This window comes from Triturus cristatus, chromosome 4_1 (genome assembly GCF_964204655.1).
Source record: "Triturus cristatus chromosome 4_1, aTriCri1.1, whole genome shotgun sequence".
Lineage (NCBI taxonomy): Eukaryota > Metazoa > Chordata > Amphibia > Caudata > Salamandridae > Triturus > Triturus cristatus.
This window is the reverse complement of record NC_140585.1, coordinates 599,147,896-599,172,801: the sequence shown is the minus strand read 5'-3', so window position 1 is coordinate 599,172,801 and position 24,906 is coordinate 599,147,896. Positions and strand designations below refer to the sequence as shown.

Sequence of the window (24,906 nt, the reverse complement as noted above, 5' to 3'; positions counted from 1 at the left end):
AAGCTGTCATTAAAACAGCCAGGTTTTGAGCTGTTCTTTAAAACCTACGAAATTAGTGCAATCCCTAATAAAAAAGGAGAGCTTATTCCAGTGGTAAGGAGCAAGGTAAGTAAAAGCCTGTCCACCGTACTTAGATGTTCGAATGCATAGCGGACAAAGAAGTATCTGATTTCTTGCGCTAAGGTTTCTATCTGGAAGATAAGGAACCAATTTGTCCTGTAGGTATTCGGGTCCCTTACCTGCCAGAGCTTTATATGTCAGGCAAAGGAGTTTGAAAATTGCTCTCTTCTGTATTGGAAGCCAATGCAAGGCTCTGAGAAGGGGGACTGAAGAGGTGCCCAGTTGCTGTTTGTAAACTAGTCGGGCTGCCGTTTTTTGTACCACTTGCATCTTGGCATGAAGAGATGCATTTAAAGCTACATCAAGCACGTTTCCATAGTCCAGGCGATTGATTATCAGGGCCTGGATGAGAATCTTGCGAGGCCAGTGGCAGCCACTGCAAAAATTTCATAAGAAGGCGCATTGTCCCAAAGCACATGCCACATGTAGATGTCACATGGTCCTTAATCAATAGCTTTTTATCAAAGAGAACCCCCAAGTTCTTCACTGTGCTTTTCGGAGTGGGGACAGAGCCATGCTCCACAGGCCACCAGTCCTCAGTCCAGTGAAGATGTGCTTTGGCAAAGAGTAGTATCTCAGTCTTGTCCCCATTCAATTTCAGATAGTTTATGGACATCCTCTTGGCAATTTTTCTCACTGTGGAAATTCTTCCAGCCAAACTGAACGCCATGAAAGCTATCAAAAAAATACTTTAGAGATCGATATCTGCTTGGTGTATTTATGAGACACACTTTTTGTCAGGATGATATTTCTCTTGGTCTCTCACTTTTCTTGAAATGACTACCTTTCCTGACTTATGACACAGCATCTTACACATCAAAGGCTGTAATAGTGACAGAGTAGGTCAACCTTACACACTTGGTCAAATTCCACTTTGAACAATGCTTCTGGATATCCCTTCAACCCAGAGCACCATTTAGTTTCTGTTTCTGATGTTTGTGGTCTCCATCTCTGAGGTATAGAAAGAAGAAAAATGCCTGGCTGCCTTTTATCTCCTGATCTGATCTGCTGAACCCGGGGTCTCAAATCCTTCACTACCAGAGAACCTGTATTGGGTCCCATATGAGGTAGCTGGAGAACATTCTTGAGTTACCTTCTCTCATTCTGTTGGTATACCTTCTTATAGATGCTACTACAAACCTCAAGGACCGCTAACTTTTATAGCGACAGCAGCACAGAGGAATCTGGACTATTTTAATAAGCACTGTTATATCTAGCATCCTTAGCATGTATTACCCCAGACTTTGTGCCTTCAAATCTCCGGTTTGCTGACTTTATTTTTGCCGGCCTTACGGCTTGGTGCACTTTACCTCTGCTAACCAGTGCTAAATTGCTTGTGCTCTCACCTTAAATCGTGGTGGAATTGGCTTATACCCAATTGGAATATTTACTTGTGAGCCCTTATTAAAGTGGCACTACCTGTGCCCAGGGCCTGTTAATTAAATGTTACTAGTGGGCCTGCGGCACCTATTGTGTCACCCACTTAGCCCTTTAAACATGTCTCAGGCCTGCCTTTGTAGTCATGTGCGCATTTTTAAACTGCCATTTGTCATGCTAAAATAACTTTTGCCAGCTCGAACCTTTTTTTTTAATGCATACAAGTCACCACTAGGGTAGGTCCTGGACATCCCAGAGGGCAGAATGCAGTGTATCTTAAAAAGCAGGACATGTACCTTTAAGTTTTACAAGTCCTGGTAGTGAAAAACCCTTAAATCAATTTTTCACTTTTTTCACTACTGCAATGATAACATTGTAGTTACCTTATTACTTGTATTAAGCTGCAACTTCCAAATGGAAACAGGTGACCAGTTCATGTTTGGTGTATTTGGAATTGAAATGAAAAATCCTATCTTATAGTTAAGTATGATTTTAAATACAGCTTTGAAAATGCCACTTTAAGCAAGTTAGCATTTGTTTACCTCAGTCATTTAGTGCCTGCTGCCTGTCTATGGGTCACATGACTTGGTGTAGCTGACAGCTGGACGTTGTGTATTCCAGTCAAACAACCACAACCAATAGGGAGCTTAGGATAGCTTTCACTGGCAGGATGGATGGGCGGAGCTGGGCACAGCCCTACTTACACTTAAATAGGCTGTATCTTGCCTCCACAGACAGGACTGCATAACCCCTGTGGTTAGTCTGGAGCCAGGGCAGGAGAGGCAGGAAACAAGTGCACTTCAAAGGGAAAACTCAATCCTTCTCCCACTTCAAACAAGGCGCCTGGTATACATGTCAGCCCTCAGCCACCGACTCATTAGTACACTTCTAGACCTGTGTAGACTCTGCCAGGAAGATGGACTGTTGTGCTGCTGAAAGGACTGCCACTCTGCTGGACTGCCGCCCTGCTGGACTACTGTCTTACTGGACTGCAGCCTTGCTGGATTGCTGCCCTGCACCCTCCTTCTTGAGTCAGAGGGATTGGACATGCACTTGAACCCATAACTCCCAGAATGATTCCAAGGGCTAGTCTGACACTCAAGTGGTGCTCCTCAGGTCCTGGAGTCTTGGTGTGGCTTCAGCTGAGCTGATTTGAAGTTTTTGGTTTGTTTGCGTCTGTGAACTGGCCCATTGGTGCCCAAACTTTGTTGCTCGCACTGCCCACCAACATAAGGTTCCATCAACCCGACCCTTTGCACTACCACTTCGACTGCTCATAGGGAACATCATAGTGAAGCTCTGTCCAAACACCCACGATGAAATCAAGATCTTCATGCTACAGCGACAATCTTCTTCCATACCCAGCCAACTCTTTGCGGTGAAACCACGACCAACCTCAACTCTTCCCTGCCCCTCATTTTTTTTATTTTTTTTCCCTGCCCCTCATGGCCCCCCCCCCACCGCAAACAGGATGCTTTGTGATAGACTGAGAAGGTAACTTTTCAGCGGGGCTAACCAGATCCCTCTACCCAACCCATGCTGCATTGCGGTCAGCCTAAACTTGTGATTTTCTCCCAGTCTCGCAAGACCAGATAGCCGCGAGTGGCACTTTGGGCTTTTTGGTGCTATTTTTACTTAAATGTTTAAAATTGCATTTCTTCGGTTCTATTGATTGAATATGTGTCATTTTCGTCTTGATTTATTTATTAAAGTAGGCTATATATATCTAAATTGGTTAAGGATTTTTCTTGTGTTGTGTTTTAACTTTATTTCTGTTTCAAGTGCTCCATAAATATTTTAAACAATGCCTCTAAGTTAAGCATGACTGCTCTGTGCCAACCTACCAAAGGATTGAGCACAGATTCATTTGGGGTTTGCTTTTGCGTCACCCTGACACATATTGTAGTTGCTGCTTAAGTAGGTTACCACCCCACTCAACCAGGAATCTAATTTCTCACAGTAACACCTACTCAAAGGAGGTGCAAACTAGTGGACATTTGTTCAGTGCTTAAAAAACACAATGCATTTGCACGACCCTTGACCTTGTTGGTAGGCCGCTCCCCCACCACACAGCTCCGCCTGTGTGTCCTGACCCTGCCCCAGCTGCCGCTGCTGTAGAAGTTGAGGCTCTCCTCCACCCGCAGGCTACCACCTGCACCTCATCCTTGGTGGCCAGTCGTAGGCCTTAGGTTTGTATCTATGTCGCTGTCTGTCTGTCTTCCCTGTACTGCCCATACTGTCTTCTGGTGTCTGTGACCGCTGTTACCTGTCTCCCCCCTGTGTCTGCATTCTTATCTGTGCCCGTTTTGCCTTCTGTTCCCCCTCGCTGCCCCTGATTTGTGCCCGTTTTGCTTGCCTTCTGTCCCCCTCATTCCCCCTTCATTTCTGTGCCCGCTTTCCTTTTGTTCTCCCTTGCTGCCCCTGATTGGGCCCGGTTGCCTTTGGTGCCCTCGCCGCTCCAGTTCCTACCGCTGCGTCCCCTGCGGCCCGCACCCTCACTGCCCATTCTCTGCCCCTGCCTCCCGCCTCCGCCTCCCAGCTTTTCCACCCTCCCACATCCCCGTATATGGCGGCCACGCGCTGCGGGTGCGCCTAAGGCAAGCCCATCTGTGCCATTCCGCACCCGGACCACGCCCAGCACCAGATCCCCCGGTCCCCGTACCCACCACGATGACCACCACCACTACGATGCCAGCACACTCCACGCTCTCAACCCTGGACGGACCCACACCTGCTTCAAGGAAGCCCCGAAACGCACACACGCTCCCTTCACCTGCCGGGACTGCAGCTACACCAGCCTCAGAGCCACCGAACAACACGCCAAGAAAGACCTCAACCACCTCCGATGCAGCCTACTGAACACCCGCTCTGCACGCAGACATGCCGTAGAGCTCTGGGACCTGCTTGACACATCACAACCGGTCGTCGCCTTCCTGACAGAGACCTGGATGAACGACTCCTCCGCACCCGACATCGCCATAGCCATCCCAGACAGCTACAAGATCACCCGCAGGGACCGCACCAACAAAGTCGGAGGAGTAATCGCCATCGTCCACAAGAACAGCATCAGGGTCTCGACCAGCACCGACGACACTCTCAGCACCGCCGAACACATGCATTTCCAGATCCACACAGACCCCAACTCAACGCTCAGAGGCACCCTCGTCTACAGACCCCCCCAGACCCTGACCCCAGTTCAGCAACTCCATTGCTGAATTCATCAGCACACACGCCCTGACCTCCACCGACTACATCCTCCTCGGAGACCTGAACTTTCACCTTGAGAACAACAACAACAGCAACTCGACAACCCTGATCGATAACCTCGCCAACCTCAGACTAAGGTAACTCATCACAACGCCTACCCACTCCGCCGGCCACACGCTTGACCCCATCTTCGCCGCAAGCCCCCACGTCGCCTTCAGCCACACCACCGAACTCCTCTGGACCGACCACCGCTGCATCCACTTCTCCTTCCAGAAACCCACCACACACCACCGCACCCAACAGATACCTCGCCGCTGCTGGAGAAAAATCACCCAAGACCAACTACACGCAAATCTCGCTCTCAGCCCACCCACCGACGATGCTGCCCACAGCCTTAGACGCTGGATTGACGACTGCATCAACACCCTCACCCCGCTGAAGAAACCCCCCCACAGAGACACCAGCAAGAGGACCAGCTGGTTCACCCCAGAACTCCTAGCCTCCAAGCGAGCCTGCCAGAAACTAGAGAAGAGATGGCACAGCGAACAGACTCCGGACAGCCACGCAGCTCACAAGGACGCCACCATCACCTCATCAGGACTGCCAAGAGGACCTCCTTCAAAGACCGCCTCGACAACAACGCACACAATAGCAAGGAGCTCTTCGACATCGTGAAGGAACTCCAACCCCAGCTCCAACACCAACGACATCCCACCGTCGCAAGCCCTGTGTGACTCCCTCGCCACTTTTTTCCACCGCAAGATAGCAGACATCCATGACAGCTTCAACACCCAGACTGCCCCAACAGACAGCAACACAACAGACTCACTACACACCATCGACCACAACCCCCTGTTAGCCTGGACCATTGTGAGCATCGGTGACACCATCAAGACCATGAGCACAATCCACTCTGGCTCCCCTTCAGACCCATTCCAGCACCACATCTTCAACAAAGTCAGCATCTCCATCGCACCCCACCTGCGCAACGTCATCAATCTCTCCCTCGAGATGGTGACCTTCCCAGAGACCAGGAAACACGCCGAAATCAACACCCTACTCAAAAATCCCAAGGCAGACCCTAGAGACCTCAAGAACGTCCGGCCCATCTCTCTGCTCCCGTTCTCGGCCAAGGTCATCGAGAAGATCGTCAACAGACAGCTAATCCAATACCTCGAAGAAAACAGAATCCTGGACCCTTCCCAGTCAGGGTTTCGCAGCAACCGCAGCACCGAGACCACCCTCATCGCCGCCACCGATGACATCAGGACCCTGCTGGACAACGGTGAGACCGCAGCCCTCATCCTCCTGGACCTCTCTGCCGCCTTCGACACCGTCTGCCACCGCACACTACGCGCACGCTCCATGCCGTAGGGATCCGAGCCAACCCCTAGAATGGACCACCTCCTTCCTCTCCAGCAGAACCCAGAGCGTCTGCCTCCCCCATTCCGATACGAAGCCTCTGAGATCATCTGTGGCGTACCCCAGGGATCCACCCTCAGCCCGACACTGTTCAATATTTACATGGCCCTGCTCGCACATGTCGCCCGACAGCACGACCTCAACATAATCTCCTACGCCGACGACCCTCAACTGATCCTCTCCCTCACCAAAGACCCCATCACCGCCAAAGCCAACCTCCATAAAGGAATGAAGGCCGTCGCCGACTGGAAGAAGATCAGCCGACTGAAGCTGAACACGGACAAAACGGAGGTCCTCATCCTAGGCTCCAACCCTTCAGCCTGGGACGACTCCTGGTGGCCGATGGCACTGGGGGCAGCCCCCACACCCAACGACCATGCACGGAACCTGGGAATCATCCTCGACTCAATGCTCTCCATGACCAAGCAAGTCAACGCCATCTCCTCCTCCTGCTTCAACACCCTCCGCATGCTCCGCAAGATCTACAGGTGGATCCCGACAGATACAAGAAGAACAGTCACCCAGGCCTCATCAGCAGCAGACTCGACTACGGAAACGCCCTCTATGCAGGAGCCCCGACCAAGATCATCAAACGACTGCAACACATCCAAAACGCCTCGGCTCAACTGGTCCTCGACGTACCACGCCACGGCATCACCCCCCACCTGAGAAACCTGCACTGGCAAGAGGATATCCTTCAAGCTCCTCATCCATGCACACAAGGCACTCCACAAGACCGGCTCAGCCTACCTCAACAGACGACTTCACTTCTACATCGTCAACCGCCAGCTCCACTCCACCGACCTCGCACTCCACCGTCCCGCGCATCCGAAGAACAACCACCGGCAGGAGATCCTTCTCCCACCTTGCCGCCAAGACCTGGAACACCCTCCCACTGAGCCTATGACAGACGCAAGACCTGCTGACCTTCAGGGGGCTACTCAAGACCTGGCTGTTCGATCAGTAGAGCACCCCCCCCTCCCAGTGCGCTCTACAAATGTTGATTGATTGATTGATTGGTTGATTGTGTTCAGCAGTACACAACACACATCCAATGCATGGCAACCTTCTGATATTCTGTGCATAGGAATTTGTACTGGAAGGGAATATCTCACAGCAAGACAGTGCACACTAATTTCTGCACCATTGTGCAGAAGCTATGCATCGTGCAATGCAGGCTTTTTGTGGTCCAACTTAGGGAAGGACTGCAGCAGCAGGCCAATCATAGTAGATATAGCTTTGCACTGTGATTTTCTCCTTGTTCAGAGCAGTGAATTTGGATGCTGCATTGCATATAAAATAGGTAAATACATTACTGAACAAAAGATCGCAGGACTCTGAATAGCAAGAGTTACAAGAGGAAGAAAGCTGAAAACACAGAGTGCTATTTGTGAAGTATTGAGTTTCTTACCTTGTTGAGTTCGTCTTCGATCTGACAAGCTTGAAGTCCTAACGCTGGAAACTCTTCTTCTTTCACCTTCTGAATGATGTCATAGACCAGATGGTAGTCCTCTGCAGTAATTCTTGAAAAGTTGATATGGTGAGGAATAACTTCGCTACTTATATTACCAACTTTTAAAAAACTTTCGATCTTCTGTGAGTTTCTATAAGACAGAACCAGATAAAAGCAATTTAGAGTTGGTTACCCTCCAGCGCTAGAGAATTGTAATGCTAAAAAAAAAAAAAAAAAAGGTAATGTAGATTCATACTGGGTAACGCAGTTCTCATTTATGATATTGGCTTTGAAGCCCAGCACAGCAAACACTACTAGTGTTGCTAGAACAGATGTAAAAAAATTGATGAATGACACCAGGACAGCATCGAAATGGCAGTTGTTGTCTCTCTTGTTGTAGCTTGAGAAGGCAATGACCCCACCAAATCCAAGGCCCAGGGCGAAGAACACCTGCGTGGCAGCTTCCCTCCAGACCTTGGGCTCCAGCATTATTTCAAGCTGTTGAAAATCAGAAATGATACAAGTCGGTGATAAAATGCAGAAGGGTTCGCTGATGGATACATATTGCAAAAAGATAACCAACTCTTTATAAATATGAAAACACTTTTTGGAAAATTTAAAATTAAGAGCAGGCAAGATTAACCTCAAGAAAACAAATTCTGCTCCCACTTCATTTATCTTAAACAGTAATATACATGTTCATGATGAGATCTTATGAAATAAATCCATCTTTCCACTAAGCCTCTGGCATATTACATGTGAAATTGTTTTTGGGATGTGTTAGAATTGGGATCTCTGGTTGGCTAAGGCTTGCGCCAAAGCCAGGCAGATACCACCACCCTAGTCAGGGTAAGGGAGTTACACGCCAAAGATAACCCCTGCTCACCCCCTTGGTTGCTTGGCACGAGCAGTCAGGCTTATCCCGGTGGCCATGTGTAAAGCGTTTTCTCACGCACACAGCAACAACATACCAGGTACACCACAAAAGGAACTCCACACAAGGTTATATCAAAAATAGCCTTTGTATTATCATAAAAGAATAGTAATCACACAATATACACTGTGCCAACTGCCACTGGGCAATATTTACAGTGGATTATATACACATGACAGGGCCACATGGACCACTATCAGAACCATCACAAAGTGAACTTAGTAAGAGTAGGACATCACATAAACGTACAACCAATAATCACTGGTAACCACTGTACTCAGCGTCATCCTGTAACATAAACCACATTATGCACAGTATCACATGATCACATTTAGGTGTGAATTACATTCTGCGCCAACCTCACCAGCATAAACACATTTCGCAATCATCTCACAAGTCTAGACCCTAACCTCCTAAGTATAACTCACATTAGGGGTAAAACTCACAGTAGGAAATAATCTCACTAACATCAACCACAGCATGCAAATAATCTCATTCCCAAATGCATTTAGAGGCATGAATCACAGTAGAAAATCACATTTCCTAACATCACATAAATCATATTAGGGCCTGGCGCCCTACAAACCTAACAGTCCCCCTGACCAACTGGCCTTCTCAAAGGGGCTCAAATGCCCTGTGTCCAAAATGTCAGGGCGCGCTGCCAATGCAGCAATATCCAAAAGTGCATCATTGCGCTGGGGCAGGAGTGTATCTCACTCCTAACTCTCACAAAGGTGCCCCCAAAGGATTGTGGCCTAAACGTAGCAGCTGGCACTAAGTGCTGCGTAGCTGTGAAGCACACCTGAAGGCCTGGCATCACTGTGTCCTTTGAACAAGTGTGCAATTATGCCAGGAATGTTGAAGCTGCCCGCGCTGGTGCGGTGCAGCTGTGAATCAGCAAAGTACAGGGGCCTGGCATCACGGTGTCTTCTGGGCTCCCACTGGGGCTCTACAACCAAAATGCCCCTAACGTTGCAGCTGCCCTCTCGCAAGCGGGGCAGCTGTAGACAAATGGCCACATGGGGGGGAAATCATGGGCCCCTCTCGGCCCTTTAACAATAATTATGCCACTCTTTGGAGCAGCCCTCTATCAGGCGGGGCCGCTCATGAAATGGGCACTGACACTGTGCCCCCAACGTGGGGCAGCCCGCTCTCTCTCGTGGGACCGCCCGGGCTGCAGGACTGCTCAGGGGCTTTGTGTGCACCAACACAGAGAAGACCAGCCCCCAGCCCCACTCACCAGGCTGCGGTCGGCAGGCTCCTCTCTTTTTGCCCGGCTCTTTTCCCGGGCCGCTGCTTCTTCTACACACGGGGCTTCCCTTCACTCACAAGAGCCCCGCGCTGCCATTGGCGGCCTTTCCGCCTTTCCCCACTTCACCCGGGCCCCCTCTTGGGACCTGGGACTTGTCATCGGCACTCGAGGAGGCAGACGTGCCTGACTTCCTGGTCACCGAGCGATCGCGGCGGCCATTTTCTTCTTCTCCTTTCGCAATGAGGGGTAGGCTCCCTCAGAGTTTAAATATAAAAATAAGCGGGGTCGACACCCGCAATTTAGATCAAACAAGCGGGGTGGGCATCCGCTGTTTCCCGCATCACGGGGGAATCCCTCACATCGGGATTCCCTCTCAAAGGGCGGCAGCCCACTCGTTCTCCTCCCTCCTCCAAATTAGAAGTTAGTGCTCACGAGGCGCTAAGGCAACAAAAAGTCCTCCAATACAAACTCCATTTTGCCCACTCAGGATAGAAGACAGTTGCTTACAGAAGCTATGCAGGGGGGTACCTTTTGTAATACCTCCTCCCACCACCAGAAGTAAATTTGGAAAAAAACAAAACTCAAAATTAGGAAGTCCGCTTGGAGAAAACTCCCGGTGTAGGCCTATGGACTACCCACAGTTATTGTCGAGTAGACGCAAGCACAGCTCTATCCCACCGCTGAACACCAATTTTATGTTGGAAACCGGGCAACCGGGTTAGCAGTCACCAGGTTCCCAGCACAATGGTAGCTTGGCTCGAGCGGTTGGGGTCAGGCACCGTGTTAAGCGTACGTCACACCTTCACAATAACCATGCGTTCATCCGTTCCAAAAACGACACTACACCGTAAAAATAATGCAAGTCAAATTGAAAATATATATGTCTTTATCTTATTTTCTCTTAGTTGCAGGTTTCATTACATAAATACAAGACAATAAGATTCTCCTTGAAAGTGCAGGTCAAATAAATAATACTACATTGGAATTTCAATAAATAGGTTCAGGTCATAAATAAGCAAGGAATAAATAGATGTGCAATAATTACAGATGGCAAATAAATACAGTCAGACAATAAATATAGTGCAGGAATAAATTAGTGGATGACAATAAATAAAGCACTTCCAATAAATAAAGTAAAACAATCAATGACAGTGACAATGCAAAACATTTACATGAGGTCACTTGGTCTTACTTTGCCCATACACAACTTAAGGACACTTGGATGGCATGGGGGGTGTCCCACCTAGGTTGGTCAAGGCTGGGGCCTACACTGAGGCAGGACAAGAGTAATCTAAAGATCTGGCCCTCCAAACCACACAGCTCTTTATGTAGGTCACTGTACCAGTCTCAGTTCACCCCTGGCACTCTCAGGTTGGTTCTAGCACCCCTTTAGCCCCTAGAATGGTCTTTTAGGGCTCCACAGGGCCTTAGACGCCCCCTCTACCACTTACTGTCCTTTTTAAGATGATCGGCTCCACTCGGCACCGTGTCGACACCGTGAGGGACTCGGACTCCCCACTTCCTGGTGTCTCCGGAGTGCGATCTCCACTCCCGACCTCCGGCGCGCTTCACCTCGGTTTCCGGCGACTCCGGTGGGCGGACTTCACTCCCCCGTCGACGCCTCACCTCGACCTCAGGTGACTCCCGACTCGACCTCCGGCGCCTCTCCTCGACCTCCGTCGGCGCCCTCACCTCGACCTCGGGTGACTCTCCACTCGACCTCCGGTGTCTCTCCACGACCTCCGTCGGCGCCCTCACTCGACCTCTGGCGGCTCCGGGTACGACGTCTGCTTTCTGTCAGCGCCGCTTCTCGACCTCAGGCCCCAGGTCTCCAGGCTTCTCGACGTCAGGACTCCAGGAGGACACTGCTGAACAGGTCAGGAACTTGCTGTTCTTCTTCTTTAAGGCCTGTTCCAACTTTTCAGTCCTTTAAGATGGTTCTTCTGGTCTTGATCCCACACAGGGCTCTAGGTTGGGCTTGGTCAGTAGAGACTAGCATCAAGGGTGGGTTTCTGGACCCCACTCCAAGCACTGGTTTCCACCTCTGCTGCCTTACTCCGACCTCCTTCTAACTCTGTCCTCTCTCTTCTCCAGTCAGTTGCCAACTGCCACTCTGAGATGGCCTCCCAACATTCTAAACTGCCTCTCCCTGTCACAGGGTTCCAGAATGTTACGGAAGGTTCTAGAAATCTCCAGTGGGTTCTGATGATGTCACAGGTGACAATGGGTGGCCACCATTTTGTGTCTCAGGCCCTCAGACAGAAGTTCCAGGGGTAGGGAAAATGGCTCCCTGATCCTGCATCAACACTAAAAAGTCTGGTGGTTCCAAAAAAAAGAAAAATTATAATAGGGTTTGAGGCAAAAGTGGGACAAAATAAATAATGATGAGGAGGGACCACCCAAAGGGCTGACAGGTCTAACAGTGCTCACGAGGTGCTAAGGCAACAAAAAGTCCAAAAGGTCCTTAGGAATCAGCCTCTACCTTTGGATGACTTTCTGAATTACCTGTCGGTTGTTTCTGTTCTCACTCTTCATTTGCACTTTGGAAGGAAAAACATATTAATAAAAAGGATTTAATCCAAACAACCTGTGGTCTTTGTTCTCCGCACCACAAAAAAAATTGGGCATAACTGATGGCACTAAACCCTGTCACCTTGTGAATATGATAGATTCCAGTAGCCTGGAGAAGGAACATAATTCAAGCTTTAATCCTGAGTAGGATTATGGAAATGCATTGTCTGTAGACATGGCTGAGTACTTGTTCACACCGATCCCGACTATTCAAAACACAGCTGCTAAACTTATTTGTAATTAAAGCAAAAGGAGCTCAGCATCAGCCTCCCTTGACCAGCTCCATTGGCTTCCAGTCCATAAACGAGAGATTTTTAATTGAATGTGCTATACGCACAGAGCACTTTATGGAAATGGCCATACACTATTGTTGAACCAAGTAAATTTGCACAAACCTATATGAAACCTCAGATCATCTTGCAAAAGAATCAAAAAATCCTGGCTGGGTGTCTGCCCTTTTAAATGTTTAGCATCCACTCACTGGAACAAGCTCCCTCAGGTTCTATTCACTGTGTCAGATTTGCTGTCATTTCGAGAAAAACTGACAACATGTTTATATTCACTTATGATCAGAACCAGTATGGATAATAGTCTAGCACCAGAATATCCCTCTGGGGATGAGTTGTGTGCTTCATTAATACCCAACACAATACAATACAAAGTGACCTGCCTAACAAAGTGTCTGCTTTACCTGCTTGACGTATCTGACAGGTACACTCTCACTCCCAGTCGATGTTTGGCAGTGAGCAGCAAAGAACATCTGGAGATCCAGTACTTTGTAAAATAACAAACACACAGTCCACCTCATGATGTGCCTGACAATCTATCAAAGCCAGTTCCTGCAATAGTATTGCTTCTCCTGTTTTCTGACAATGTCTGTAATGAGCTCAAATCCGCTTAATTGAAAAAATTCCTCACCCTCAAGGTCTGAAATTACCAAACTTATGAACCCAAAGACAGATACAGATAACTCTGTCTTGCTGAGCTTAAGATTTTTTAATTAATCATCTGCCATTTCAGCTTTGTATAATATGTATCCACATGCCCTTTTAAATCAATCTATGTTAGGGGTACCATTAGAAGCTTGAGCATTAGAGTAGTAAGCACCTAAGAGTTACTCACAATGGAAATCCTACATTTCCTACAGCAATACAATTTATTAATATCCATCTAAGTAAACCAGAAGTTTTGTGGTTTATAGTTTTGTTCCCAAACATCCTGCAAGAGATATAATGGAACTGAAATGACAACTGTTGAATTTTTGTGTGAATTGCCTCATTCTTTTGCTCACACTCATTATTAATTTAGCTTTCTTATGTTTTTTCTTTTTGCATCGTGCAATTCTGCCAGTGGTATAGCATTTATGTATGTAAATTGTGTATTACATAAACTGCGTACTCTTTGTGTTGATAATTGCAATGTGTATAATTTCAATCAGTTGTATTATGGTGTAGAACCTCTTCTCTAGCCATCTGCATTCACATTGAAAATTAGTAATGTCGAATCAGTTTAAATTATTCATGTGAAAGTATACAGTTTGTCACTTAGACCCTTTCATTAAATGGGTCGTGATAGTGAAATGTAGCACTGCTTATCAATTAATTCAAAGGAATACAAACAATATGATGCAGTACATCAAGGCTTGAATGTCACTTATCTCTTTCAACCAGACAGCTGTTGGATATCTTGACTTACCAGCCGAATAATACATAGTAAGTGGTGAGCGTCAATCTCTTTTTATTTTTATGAAAATTGCATTTCTTTCTTTTCACAGAATTTAAAATCATTGGAAATATAAAAACAAACACTTAATCAAAACAGGGTTTAATACTATACAACATCCCCATCCACAAACATCAAAGCAAATAATGTTTCATGTAATACTAGTAATGTATTTTTCTATCCTTATCATGGTGTAACACCTCTTATTTATCATTTCTGCTGAAAGGGACCTTTTCCCGATCTATAATGCTTGCATGCCATATACAATAATGGAGACTTTTTTATTCCAGCTATCATATACTAGGGCAGGCAATTTTGCTGAAAGGGACTGTAATCAGATTAGTACATCACACGTAAAAATTGTTGAAAAATATCCTCTGAAACCGGGGACTTGGCAGTTCCATATTGTAATTGTAAATTGTATTTATATAGCGTTTACTACCCCTGAACTGCTTTGTGACGAGTAGCACACTAACCAGGGATCCAAGATTGGAGGTTACTAGTTATTCTATTGATATATATTTTTTTCTTTGTACATTAGCTAGGGTAGGTATGTGGTCTTGATTCCTTGAGTGTTTATTAGAGTTTAGAGTAGGGACCTAATGACAGGAATGTAATTTGAAAGTTGTTTTTGTAAGTAGTGGTCATGTGAGTCTGTTAGTCGGTGACATGGCTAAAAAAGGATAGAAACATTTGAGAAGGATGTTTTGAGGCTCATAGTAGTAAGAAAGGCTTGGGATGAGTCAGAAAGAGAAGGAATGGGACTAATTTGAAATTAGTATATTTTTGAATATCAAAAAACTGAAATTAACTTATCCATACACATATGCAAATGACACATATTGTCCTCTATATAACATGTGCATAGAAGCAGTAATATTCACATGGTCTGGTGTGCACATTTATCTTTTGGTGAAGTAAGAAAATTCTTTCATGACATTTCTTTAAGTTTTAGTGCAGGCAGAAACCCTTCCATGTATGCTCCAATACATACATAAAAGCAGCAATTATAACATTGTCTGGTATACATATGTATCTTGTGTTGTAATGCACATTTTTCTCTTTATGTCAACGTATCTGCTTATAACAGGAAGCATAGTGTAATGTACAATGACGTGTGTATAACAACAACTTCATCTCTATTTTGTGAGAAGCATAGTTTGCCATGTTTGAGTATACTGTTGTGGTACACTGTTGTGTTGTGAGAATAGTTGTATTGTGGGACGAGCCACTCCTGTCTAACCTTCTGAAGCTAAGATGTTTGTCAGCGGATCTTATGTGTGTTAGTAGTGATTGCCACAGTTTGGCCGCTTGAACAGAGAAAGATGTCCCACCCATGGTTTTCTAGTATGTAGCAATGGTGGGGCAGGGAGCCATTCTTGAGCATGGGTTTAATTGTTGTATGTATTTGTTGGTTTTCTTCCTGATGAAGAGAGATCTTTACACATGGATCGCTTTGTGTGTGATACAAAGCAGCTTAAATTTGGATCTTCTGGCAACTGGTAACAGATTAGGGCCTTCAAGGCAGGGGAGGTGTGTGCTTGTGGCTTTACATGTAGGAGTAGTCTAACTGCAGCGTTCTAAATTCTCTGAAATCTTCTCATAGTTCTCAAAGGTGAGCCATGATGCAGACCATTAGTGTAATCTAGTTTGATAGGGCAAGAGATATAGTAGCTTGAACCTTTTGAGGAAATCCTAGGCGTGTGAAGATGTGTTGCAGTGTTTTTTCATTGTGAGAAAGCTTGATTTGGCTACCTTGTTAACTTGTGCATTCACTAACAGCTTGGCATCCATGGTAATTCCAAGGTCTCTTACTTCCTTAGATATTTTTGGTGGTGGCACTAGATCATTAGGCCAGATGAAGAAAGGGTCATACATTTTCTAGTCAACACACGTGAATATTTCGGTTTTGGAGGCATTCAATTTGAGCTGGCTCCACAGCCTTGAAGTAATTGCAGATGTGTAAGGTTCCAATGTCCTTTGGGTGTTTAGTTGCAGAAATATCTGTGTGTCATCAGATTAGTTACAGCAGGTGAAATCAAAACCATTGATAAGATCTGGTAATGAATTCATATCAATGTTGGAAAGCATAGATGACATAATTGAGCCTTGAAGGACTCCTGCTTTAATGATGTAATTGTTTAGAAGAGAAAGGAAGAGTATGTATAATATTTGGTCTGTGGTGTAGATATGATGTGATCCAAGCGCAAGCCTTGCCCTTTAGTTTAGCTTACTCAAGTCTTTGGATTGGTGTGCCATGATTCACTTTGTCAAAAGTTACTGAAAGGTCCAAGAGAAGTAGTGCAGCAACCCTGTTCTGGTTTAGCCTGTTCTTATAGTCATTCCAGATAGAGATAAAGGCAGATTTGGCGTGTCGTCCTTGGAGAGAATCCAGTTTGGAAGTCAGAAATTATGGATCACACTTCAGTGAATTGTGACATCTGGGCAAACGCTGCTCTTTCTATCAGTTTGCCAAGGAATGGTCCATTTACTGTGGGTCTGTAGTTGTTGGGATTTTGATTGTCCAGAGTAGGTTTGTATTTTTAATAAAGGGCATATGTATATCTTTTTTAATTCAATTTGACAACATCCAAAGAATTCAGTTAGTGATAGTTCTTTGAAGGAGTGTGGCGGCTGTACTTGGCTTTCCCTGGAGGTTTTGTAGGAAATGGGTTGGGCTGATTTTCTGTGTTGCTCAAATAAGAATCCAACATGTTTGCTTTAGTTTTGTATCGGCCCATGTGGAATTTTAATTCTGCACGTGAAATTGGAAAATGTAGGCAACTCTGCATTACTCCTCTAATGTGGAGTTCACACCAAATTCCGCCAATCACACCATGGTGGATATTTTTCCCGTTTGGCATCCCCCTACGCCATTTCGAGTCAATAGGAGGACTTCCGCTGTGATTTTACAAATGTACATTTGCTACGTGAGAGGCAGCAAAATCAACTCGGAAATAGCGTGGTGCCGTTCTCAACGATTTTTTATTGTTAAATGCACTAAAATTGGAGGGAAAGCAGCGCTTGGCTTTTACCGCCCGTCGGCAGAATTTCACACAACCTCGTGGAGTTTTTATTTAACTCTGCATGATTCCAAGGAGTGAAATTCTGCTAGTTCCACCCAGGCCTAGCTATGTAATGATTTACCAGTTGGTTACAAAATTCCAGAAAAATGGGGTAGGTAGCTTCTGTGTATATTGGCTTACGAAATTCAGTATTTTATGATAATAATAATCCACATTTGTAAAGCGCAAACAATCACACGTAAGGGTCTCTAGGTGCTGGGGGCCATCGGGAACATTAAGCAAGCTATTGCCCAGAGTCACATGGTGCTGGGCTAATCTGCTGCCAGCGCTGGGGATCAAACCGTGATCCCCAGATTCCGGAGTCAGTCACCCTGGCCGCGGTGCCACACTTCTTCCTATTTATCAAATTATTTATAAGCACACTTTACATTGTGGATTTGGTTGAAATATTATGGTATTTTTATCTTTTTGATTGTAAACTTGTATATTATGTTGTGTCTGTTTTGGCACATCTTGTCTTGAGGGTTGTTTTTTTTTAGCTAGTTGCGTTGAAGTTTAGCAATTTGATTTTTGATAGTTTTTTTATTTGAATTCATCCAAGGAGCATGTATTCTTTTGTTATGCGTATATGTTTTCAGAAGAATTAGGTGATCAAAATCTCTCAAAAGTCATTCATAGAGTGTTTGTACAGAATTGACTGCGACCAGTTCAGTGTTTGCGGCATGCAGGTTTTCGAGTTCCTCTAAATTTAGCTTGTTCCAAGGTAGCTATGTAGTTGAAGGCAAGATGATTTTATTTGGGGTGATATGTGGTGCCTTGTGTTGGGCAGCAATGAGCTGGTGGTCTGACAAAGTGACTGGAGTATTTGTTTGGAACGTGACTATGTCTGGGTTGGTGAAGGTGATATCTAATGTGTGTCCAGTAATGTGTGGGGGATTGGGAATGAGTTGCAATAGGTTGTGTGTGCCTAAGCCAGTGAGTTTGAGTATAGTTAAAATGTATATTGTAAAAAAGCAATGAGTCTGTGAATGCCTCATTGCTAGGTGATGGTCTGTAGAGGAGAAAGTAACATGAAAAGGTTGTGGTAGGGTTGGATCTAACAAGGCGAGCCTCACAACCTAGTACAGAAACATCCTTAGCTTTGGTGAGATTTGTTGTCTTTTTAGCTATGACCGATAAGCCTTCTTTGCCAAAGCAATACATGCTAATAGTGTTTGTGAAGTACTTGTAGGTAGAAATTCTTTACAATATTATAATAGCAAAGATAAAAGTTGAAAAAAGGGAATGCATGGATGACATCTGCAGCCAATTATCACTGGTGCCTGATGAATACTGAATCCACTGGTAGGAGTGCCATTCCTTAGGGGTGAACATGTGCTGAATGCCATCCCTTATACCTTTTAAAAGTAGTCCTCTCCCTAGAAAGCATATCAGCTCTAAATATGGGAAGAGTGAACTAAAATACATAATCTGGAAAACAATAGCATCTAACTGAGCCCCTTACTCAGCTACGTTTCCTTCCAAGATTAATAGAACATGCTATACGTGATTGTGAAGCACTTTTAGATAGAAACTCTTTATATTATTAGAGGAGCAAAGATAAAAGTTGAAAAAAGCAACGTGTGGATAACATTTGCATTGATTATTCATTGGTGCTTGGTGAACACTTAGTGCACTGGTAATTAGGTGTCATACCTTAGGGGTGAACATGTGCCGAATGCCATCAACCGCACCATTTAAAAGTAGTCCTCTCACTAGGAAGCATATCAGCACTACGTATGGGAAGAGTGAACTGAAATACATGATCTGGTAAAAAATAGAGATAAAAAGGAATTAAGACAATTTTTATGCCCATTATTTTCTTAAAATACAGTAACTTCAAAGAGGACTACAATGTTGTTCAACACAATATTTAATTATTTTCAAAACAGCATGAGCAAGGCATCTAACAAAATTCATAGACAATATAAGCCTAACAATTAAATAATGGTACAAAATGTGTGGCACATTGGCACTTGGGCTGATTAGCTTTGATTTAAATTATGCTTTCAGTTCACCATGAATCTGGGAGTTTGACATCAGAAGTACACTGAAATATTAAATTTCCCTACTCATTTTTCATAATTTCCTCATTCTGCTGCTGTAACATACTGTGTGCTCTGGTTTTAACTAAACCAATTTGATATCTACCTTTAAGAAACAGAAAGATAATTGTGTATACGTTTCTGATAGAACAGGACGTTGGAACCCAAGACAACAGACACGTTTTGGACTCCCTTTTGGAACGTGTAGATGGAATTAGACTACAAAATGACAAATATCTCCACTTGTCCTACTGATCAAACACTCTCAATAAACACACTACCAATAACTCTGTAAAATGATTTACCTGCCACTTCCCACTCTCTGACCACAACTCTTCATCTGATCAGCAGACCTGACTCTATTAAAACATACATTAAGACAATTATAGACCTCATCAGCACCTCTAATTCAATACAGTTTTAATCTTTGACTTCAAACCTCCAGGCAATTCCCCAAGCGTGACTTTGAAAGAAGCATTGTTGGACCTTCATGACACTATGAATTTCAAACAACGTACTAAACCAAAACCGAACAAAATCAACATTATGAAACTAGTCTTGAAACCATACAGTATTTCAAATGACACTAGAGTGTTTAGATGATGCTGTTGTAACGGTCATCATCCACCTGACGCAAGCCACTCACCACAGTCAATGAGCCTCCCCTCAGCAGCACAGTCATTTCACAGACTTGCAATTTAAATTCTCAAGCAAGAACACAGCACCCTCAGGAATGCAGCCAAGACTACAGGCTCACCATCACAAAAAAAAAGACTCAATTGCTGTGTTGGACAGGGTAACAAGGTTATTTTACTAGAAGGAATGCTTGTGAAAAAATGCTGCAATATGTGGTTGGGTTTTAACAAACACACAAGACATTTTCTACTGTATAGTTGATTACGGTATAATTATCCCCCGGAAACTTGTGTAAAAGAGGTGGCTTTTTAAAGTGGATTGGCCAGCTATAATAGTAATTTAAAGAAAAATGTACAAATGTTAAGTGAGGATTCTGTGAGGATTTTCAATTTAGCGTGTGGCCAAAACAGTGTGCACTTCTAAGAGAATCTTTTCCCATTGTGATTAAAATTGTAAATGTTTGTAATTGTGTAATAGTGATATAAAATGTGAAAATAAAACAAAGTACTGTCTCATTTGTGATGTCTCTGTTCCTTTCCCATCACAAAATACTAGTTTCTATAATTCTGACCTGAAACCCAGAGTTGTCCTATGTACATCACAGAATGCTATTGATGCACGTACTATACTAAAATAGTCCTGATGTTCTGATTGTTGGAGATATAGCTGCAATAGAGCTTGTTCAAATGCCTAAAATGAAAAAATCCGTGCAATCTTCTTCTTAAATATCCATTTGAAAATAATGTTCTACATTTTTCACAGTCTGAGCCACTCTTGATGATTCCAACCAAAATGTTGGCATGCCACTTATCTTGTTGTGAATTTCATGCCTTTGCTTGCCTTTTTGTGCTTCCCAAAGCTTTCATTAATTCATAAATAAACAAGTGAATATTTTTATATATTATTCATTACACACACGGTACATTAGATTAACAGAAAATCGAAGGTAACCCTCACAGGACCTTCCACTTGACTTAAGTTGGTGTGGTGGCCATTCCAGGATCTACTACAATAAATAATGAAAAGACTGGTACCTAAGTCAACAAGCTAGAAGAGATTTTTGAATTTTAATATTCTATTTTTACTAATTTGTATTATTTTTTTTTTCTACTACAGGTTGTTTGCAGAATTTACTTAAGCCAACACTTGTGTTGCAACTTGTTGAATACTGAAAAAAATCTTCAAATGGATGCCTTAGAACACCAGATGAATGTCACTCAAGCCCTTATCAACAGCAAGCTGGACTACCACAACACTCTCAATGCCGGCATCTCCAAGCAACTCCTACACAGACTCCAGAACATTCAGAACACTGCTGCAAGACTCCTACACGACCCCCCACGCCACACTCACATCACGTCGCACCTCAGTAAGCTTCACTTGCTCCCCATTCATGAGCACAGCCAATTGAAACTTCTCACCACACATACAAACCCAACACAATACAGGACCATAATACACGCACAGCCATATACACTTTCACCTACCCACCTTCACTCTGCCTTACTCTCACTCGCTCATATTACCCGCATCCGCAAATGCAAAATTGGAGGTCGCTCATTCTCCTACTCAGCACCCAAGAATTCAAACAACCTCTCTCATCACCGCAGAGCCTCCTCCTTACTTCTTAAGTTCTGCAAGAAGCTGAAGAACTGACTCTTCCTAACAGTACCTTAGGGACTACAAACCTACACACGTGCTCAAGCACCTGGATACTCTTTCGTGTGATTAGTGTGCTATACATATCAATAGAACATAACACTATCACTTCATAAGGGCTTGTAGCATACATTTGCATGACAAGGACAACATTGATCAAATAAAAAATAAATAAATAAGAGAATGGACCAAAAAAGTAGCATTAAACCACATTGGTGCTCGTCTGCTCACTACTTTTCATGCAGTGCAGCGCAGCAACTTCCCTTGCTGCACTGTTTTGTGTGAAATCTTAGTAAATCTGGCCCTTTGTGTTTAAAAAATATGGTGGGACTGAAAGTGCTGCATTATTGCGACATTCAGAAAGTTATTCTGCAGAGGCCTGAGTTTTCGGATGGATTGTAAAAAGAAAAGAAAAAAATCTCTAGTAACTGTCATTACAGAATGCTGGCATGGTCCCCACATCCTGAGATGTCTACATAAGAAAGTAGGATGAGTACACGCTGAACCCCAGGACTATGTGGTGGGTCCTGTCGGGACCATTCACTGAATTTAAAAATTAAAAAAAATTGATTGTCACAGAGGATTCACAAAACCTATTCGCAAGCCAGCAAAACCTTAATCCCCAATCCCAAGGATTCACAACTCTATGTTGTGGATTCAGCTGCACAAGAATTGGTCACCCATTTTTTAACATTGCTTGAGGTTCTATGATCTGCGCAACTTGTACACCAATATCACAAAACTCCTGGACCTAGTTCGACACGAGGGGCCATATTATACATTGTGCCCTGGGGGCACCATGGGTGTGTGTGCCCACATTGTCTATCCCCTGCTGCAATGGTATTTAAGAAGGGGCTGCAGACTCTTGTGGGCCCCTTCTGTAATACTGATAGTGCTGGCGCACATGTTGCGCCAGTTCTATCATGAGCAGGGGATCCCTCTTTTGCATGGTGGTTTTTGTCTTGCGCTAAATGAGGAGTAAGGTCTGTTGTGCTTACCCCTATTTTGTGTACCTTCGAGATTACGGCTATTGCTTTTATTGTAATGTTTTCTTTGTACTGTGAAGGTCCTGCCTACTCATGCTTTTTCCCTTGTGGTGGGCGACGGGTAAGGCCTTCAAGCTCATGGATGGTTTTTGATGGCTATGCACATCCTACAACCAGACCCAGTATCCTACCTCCTCAACTGGTTATCTCCCACTGCGCAGAGCCCTATATCTCTGCCTTACAAAAATGTCTGCTTTTTCACCATTTGTGAAACTCGCAGGTCACATTCAACTGATGATTTTTCAGAGAATAGGGGTCAAATGTACTGGCTAAAAATGTGCTTATATGATTGTGATTCTCTTTTGACATGTGAGTTATTCACTTTTTTATCTTTTGTTTTATTCTATTGCCTGAAATCTGTGCATCAGAAACAAATCACTAACAAATTGTGAAATACAAACATCATGTCAAAACTATTGTGATGTTAAAATATTGTGGAACAGAATATAGAAGGTAAGTCTTTTATATTGTTTGTTTATATATAGTTGTACATAATATTGTTTTTTAATTATGTTGTTGAGTTTATTAGTTCTTTTTTTTCTTTTTTTTCTTAAAACCTCATTCGCCTCTGATCCCAACAAACTGGTGGTCCGCAGGTCGCCACTGCTACTCACTTTGGAGAGGTAGGTTTTATGGGGTACTGCCCCATCCCTATATTGCCCACCTACCAGTGGTTCACCTCTCCATAGATTTCAAGAAACTGAGGACTACGACTCAGTCTGAGAGCTTCCCATGAGGCTTAATCATAGGAGAATCAATTTTATCAGACTAGGCTGAAGACCAATTTAACAAACAATCCCATATGGCTCTCTTCTTGCTATTTTTTAGTCTGGTCAGATCTATTTTAGATGTTTTATACACAGATGAGAGCCATTCCGAATGTGTAGGAGGCAGGGCCGCAGCCCATTTCTTGCAAATTTCTTGTCTGGCCAACAAAGTAGCAAAAAAGAGATAACCTCTACTGTGGCCAGTAATTTCAGTTTGAATGCCAAAAATTATTAGACTGAGAGTTATATGTACTGGGTAGCCTAGAATAGACTTTATGGTGGAACTCACTTTTTGCCAGAATTCAGAAATAGCAGGGCAAGTCCAAAACATATGTGTGTCAGGGGCCCGTACCATGCTACATTTTTTACATCTAGCAGGTGGACCATTAGACATCTTAGAGAGTCTAGCCGGGGACAAGTAGGCTCTATGTGTGGTGAAATAATGATTTTTTTCTCAGCAAAGCTGGTTTCACAACTGAGAACAAAGTGTTATAAGAGACCTGCCATAATTCAGCCCCATCCCCCTCCGGAATCAGTTCTTCCCATAGCTCACCCGTCTATTGTCTCCTCAATTGCCCAATATAAAAAGGCTACCTCCTTCTTGCCTGCTGGCTTTTTAACAAGGTGTTCTTCAAGATCATTCCCACACCCAATCGTTTTTTTATAATTTTGAGCCCAACTATTTAACTGCATGTATTTAAATCTAGACATTCCTCCTTCCAATTTGTAATCAAATGTTGCCCAAGAAAGGAGAGAGCCATCCTCGGTTAAGTCTCCCCATGTTAATAGACCTGCTGTTCTTAATGGTGTGGCCAGCATATCCTTAAGACAACTTGGGGTCCCCGGGCTATCCCATAATGGAGCTAATCTTGAGTAATACTCCAGACCCGTTAACATTTAAATTCTGGCCCATAATTGGGCTGTGCCCCAAAGAACCTGCATCACATTTGGTACCATTGCTCATGAAGTAGAGAGGCATCAAATCACATTTAAGGTTCACCTATGTGAATTATGGCCACTCTTACATACAGCAGTGCTAATAAGCAAACATTCTTTTTTTTTGCATTTGGTGGAAGATATATATAGTCCGCAACCAAAATGGCAACTCCTCTTATACAAGGCCATCAATGGCAGAAATGCATTGTTCCGGTTGCTGTATAGAAGAATTACTTATTTTTGGAAATCTCATTTCTATAGTGTGAAAGTACTTTTTTCAACTGAAATAAGGACCAGTTTGTGTGAAATGCAGTGGAATTAGCATATTAGCATATATGTATTTATATTCCCATTTATATATATATATATATATATTCACTGAAAAAAACATAGGTTTCAGGGGCGTTATAGTAAGCTGGACTTTTCACTCGTACAAAACCATTGAAATTCCCCCGTTATAGTTAGTTCAGCTAACTATAACTCACCCGCCCGCAATACACTGCTGATAACGTCACATATTACATCACTCATGACATGGTCAGTGACATCACTCATGATATCACTGATTACATCCTCCAGTGAATGTGTGTTTTTCTGAAAATTAAATATGTTTTATATATGTATATCTCAAGGTCGATGGAAGAATAAATGGGTATATAAGTATCTAAATGGATGATTTTTTGGGAAAAATTGA

The 24,906-nt window shown here is 44.0% G+C and overlaps 1 protein-coding gene across 3 annotated transcripts in view; it reads right to left on the bottom strand.

Annotated features, from left to right (window-relative positions):
- Nucleotides 1–24,906, bottom strand: part of SLC6A15 (solute carrier family 6 member 15) — a 543,862-nt gene that overhangs the window by 32,657 nt on the left and 486,299 nt on the right. For all 3 annotated transcript variants that reach the window (XM_085652964.1, XM_085652966.1, XM_085652965.1), the window contains exons 6-8: nt 18,780–18,890; nt 7,836–8,077; nt 7,538–7,730 (exon numbers count right to left, since the gene is read on the bottom strand). In XM_085652964.1, the coding sequence (XP_085509090.1) occupies nt 7,538–7,730; nt 7,836–8,077; nt 18,780–18,890 (546 nt within the window). The remainder of the gene's footprint in view (nt 1–7,537; nt 7,731–7,835; nt 8,078–18,779; nt 18,891–24,906) is intronic.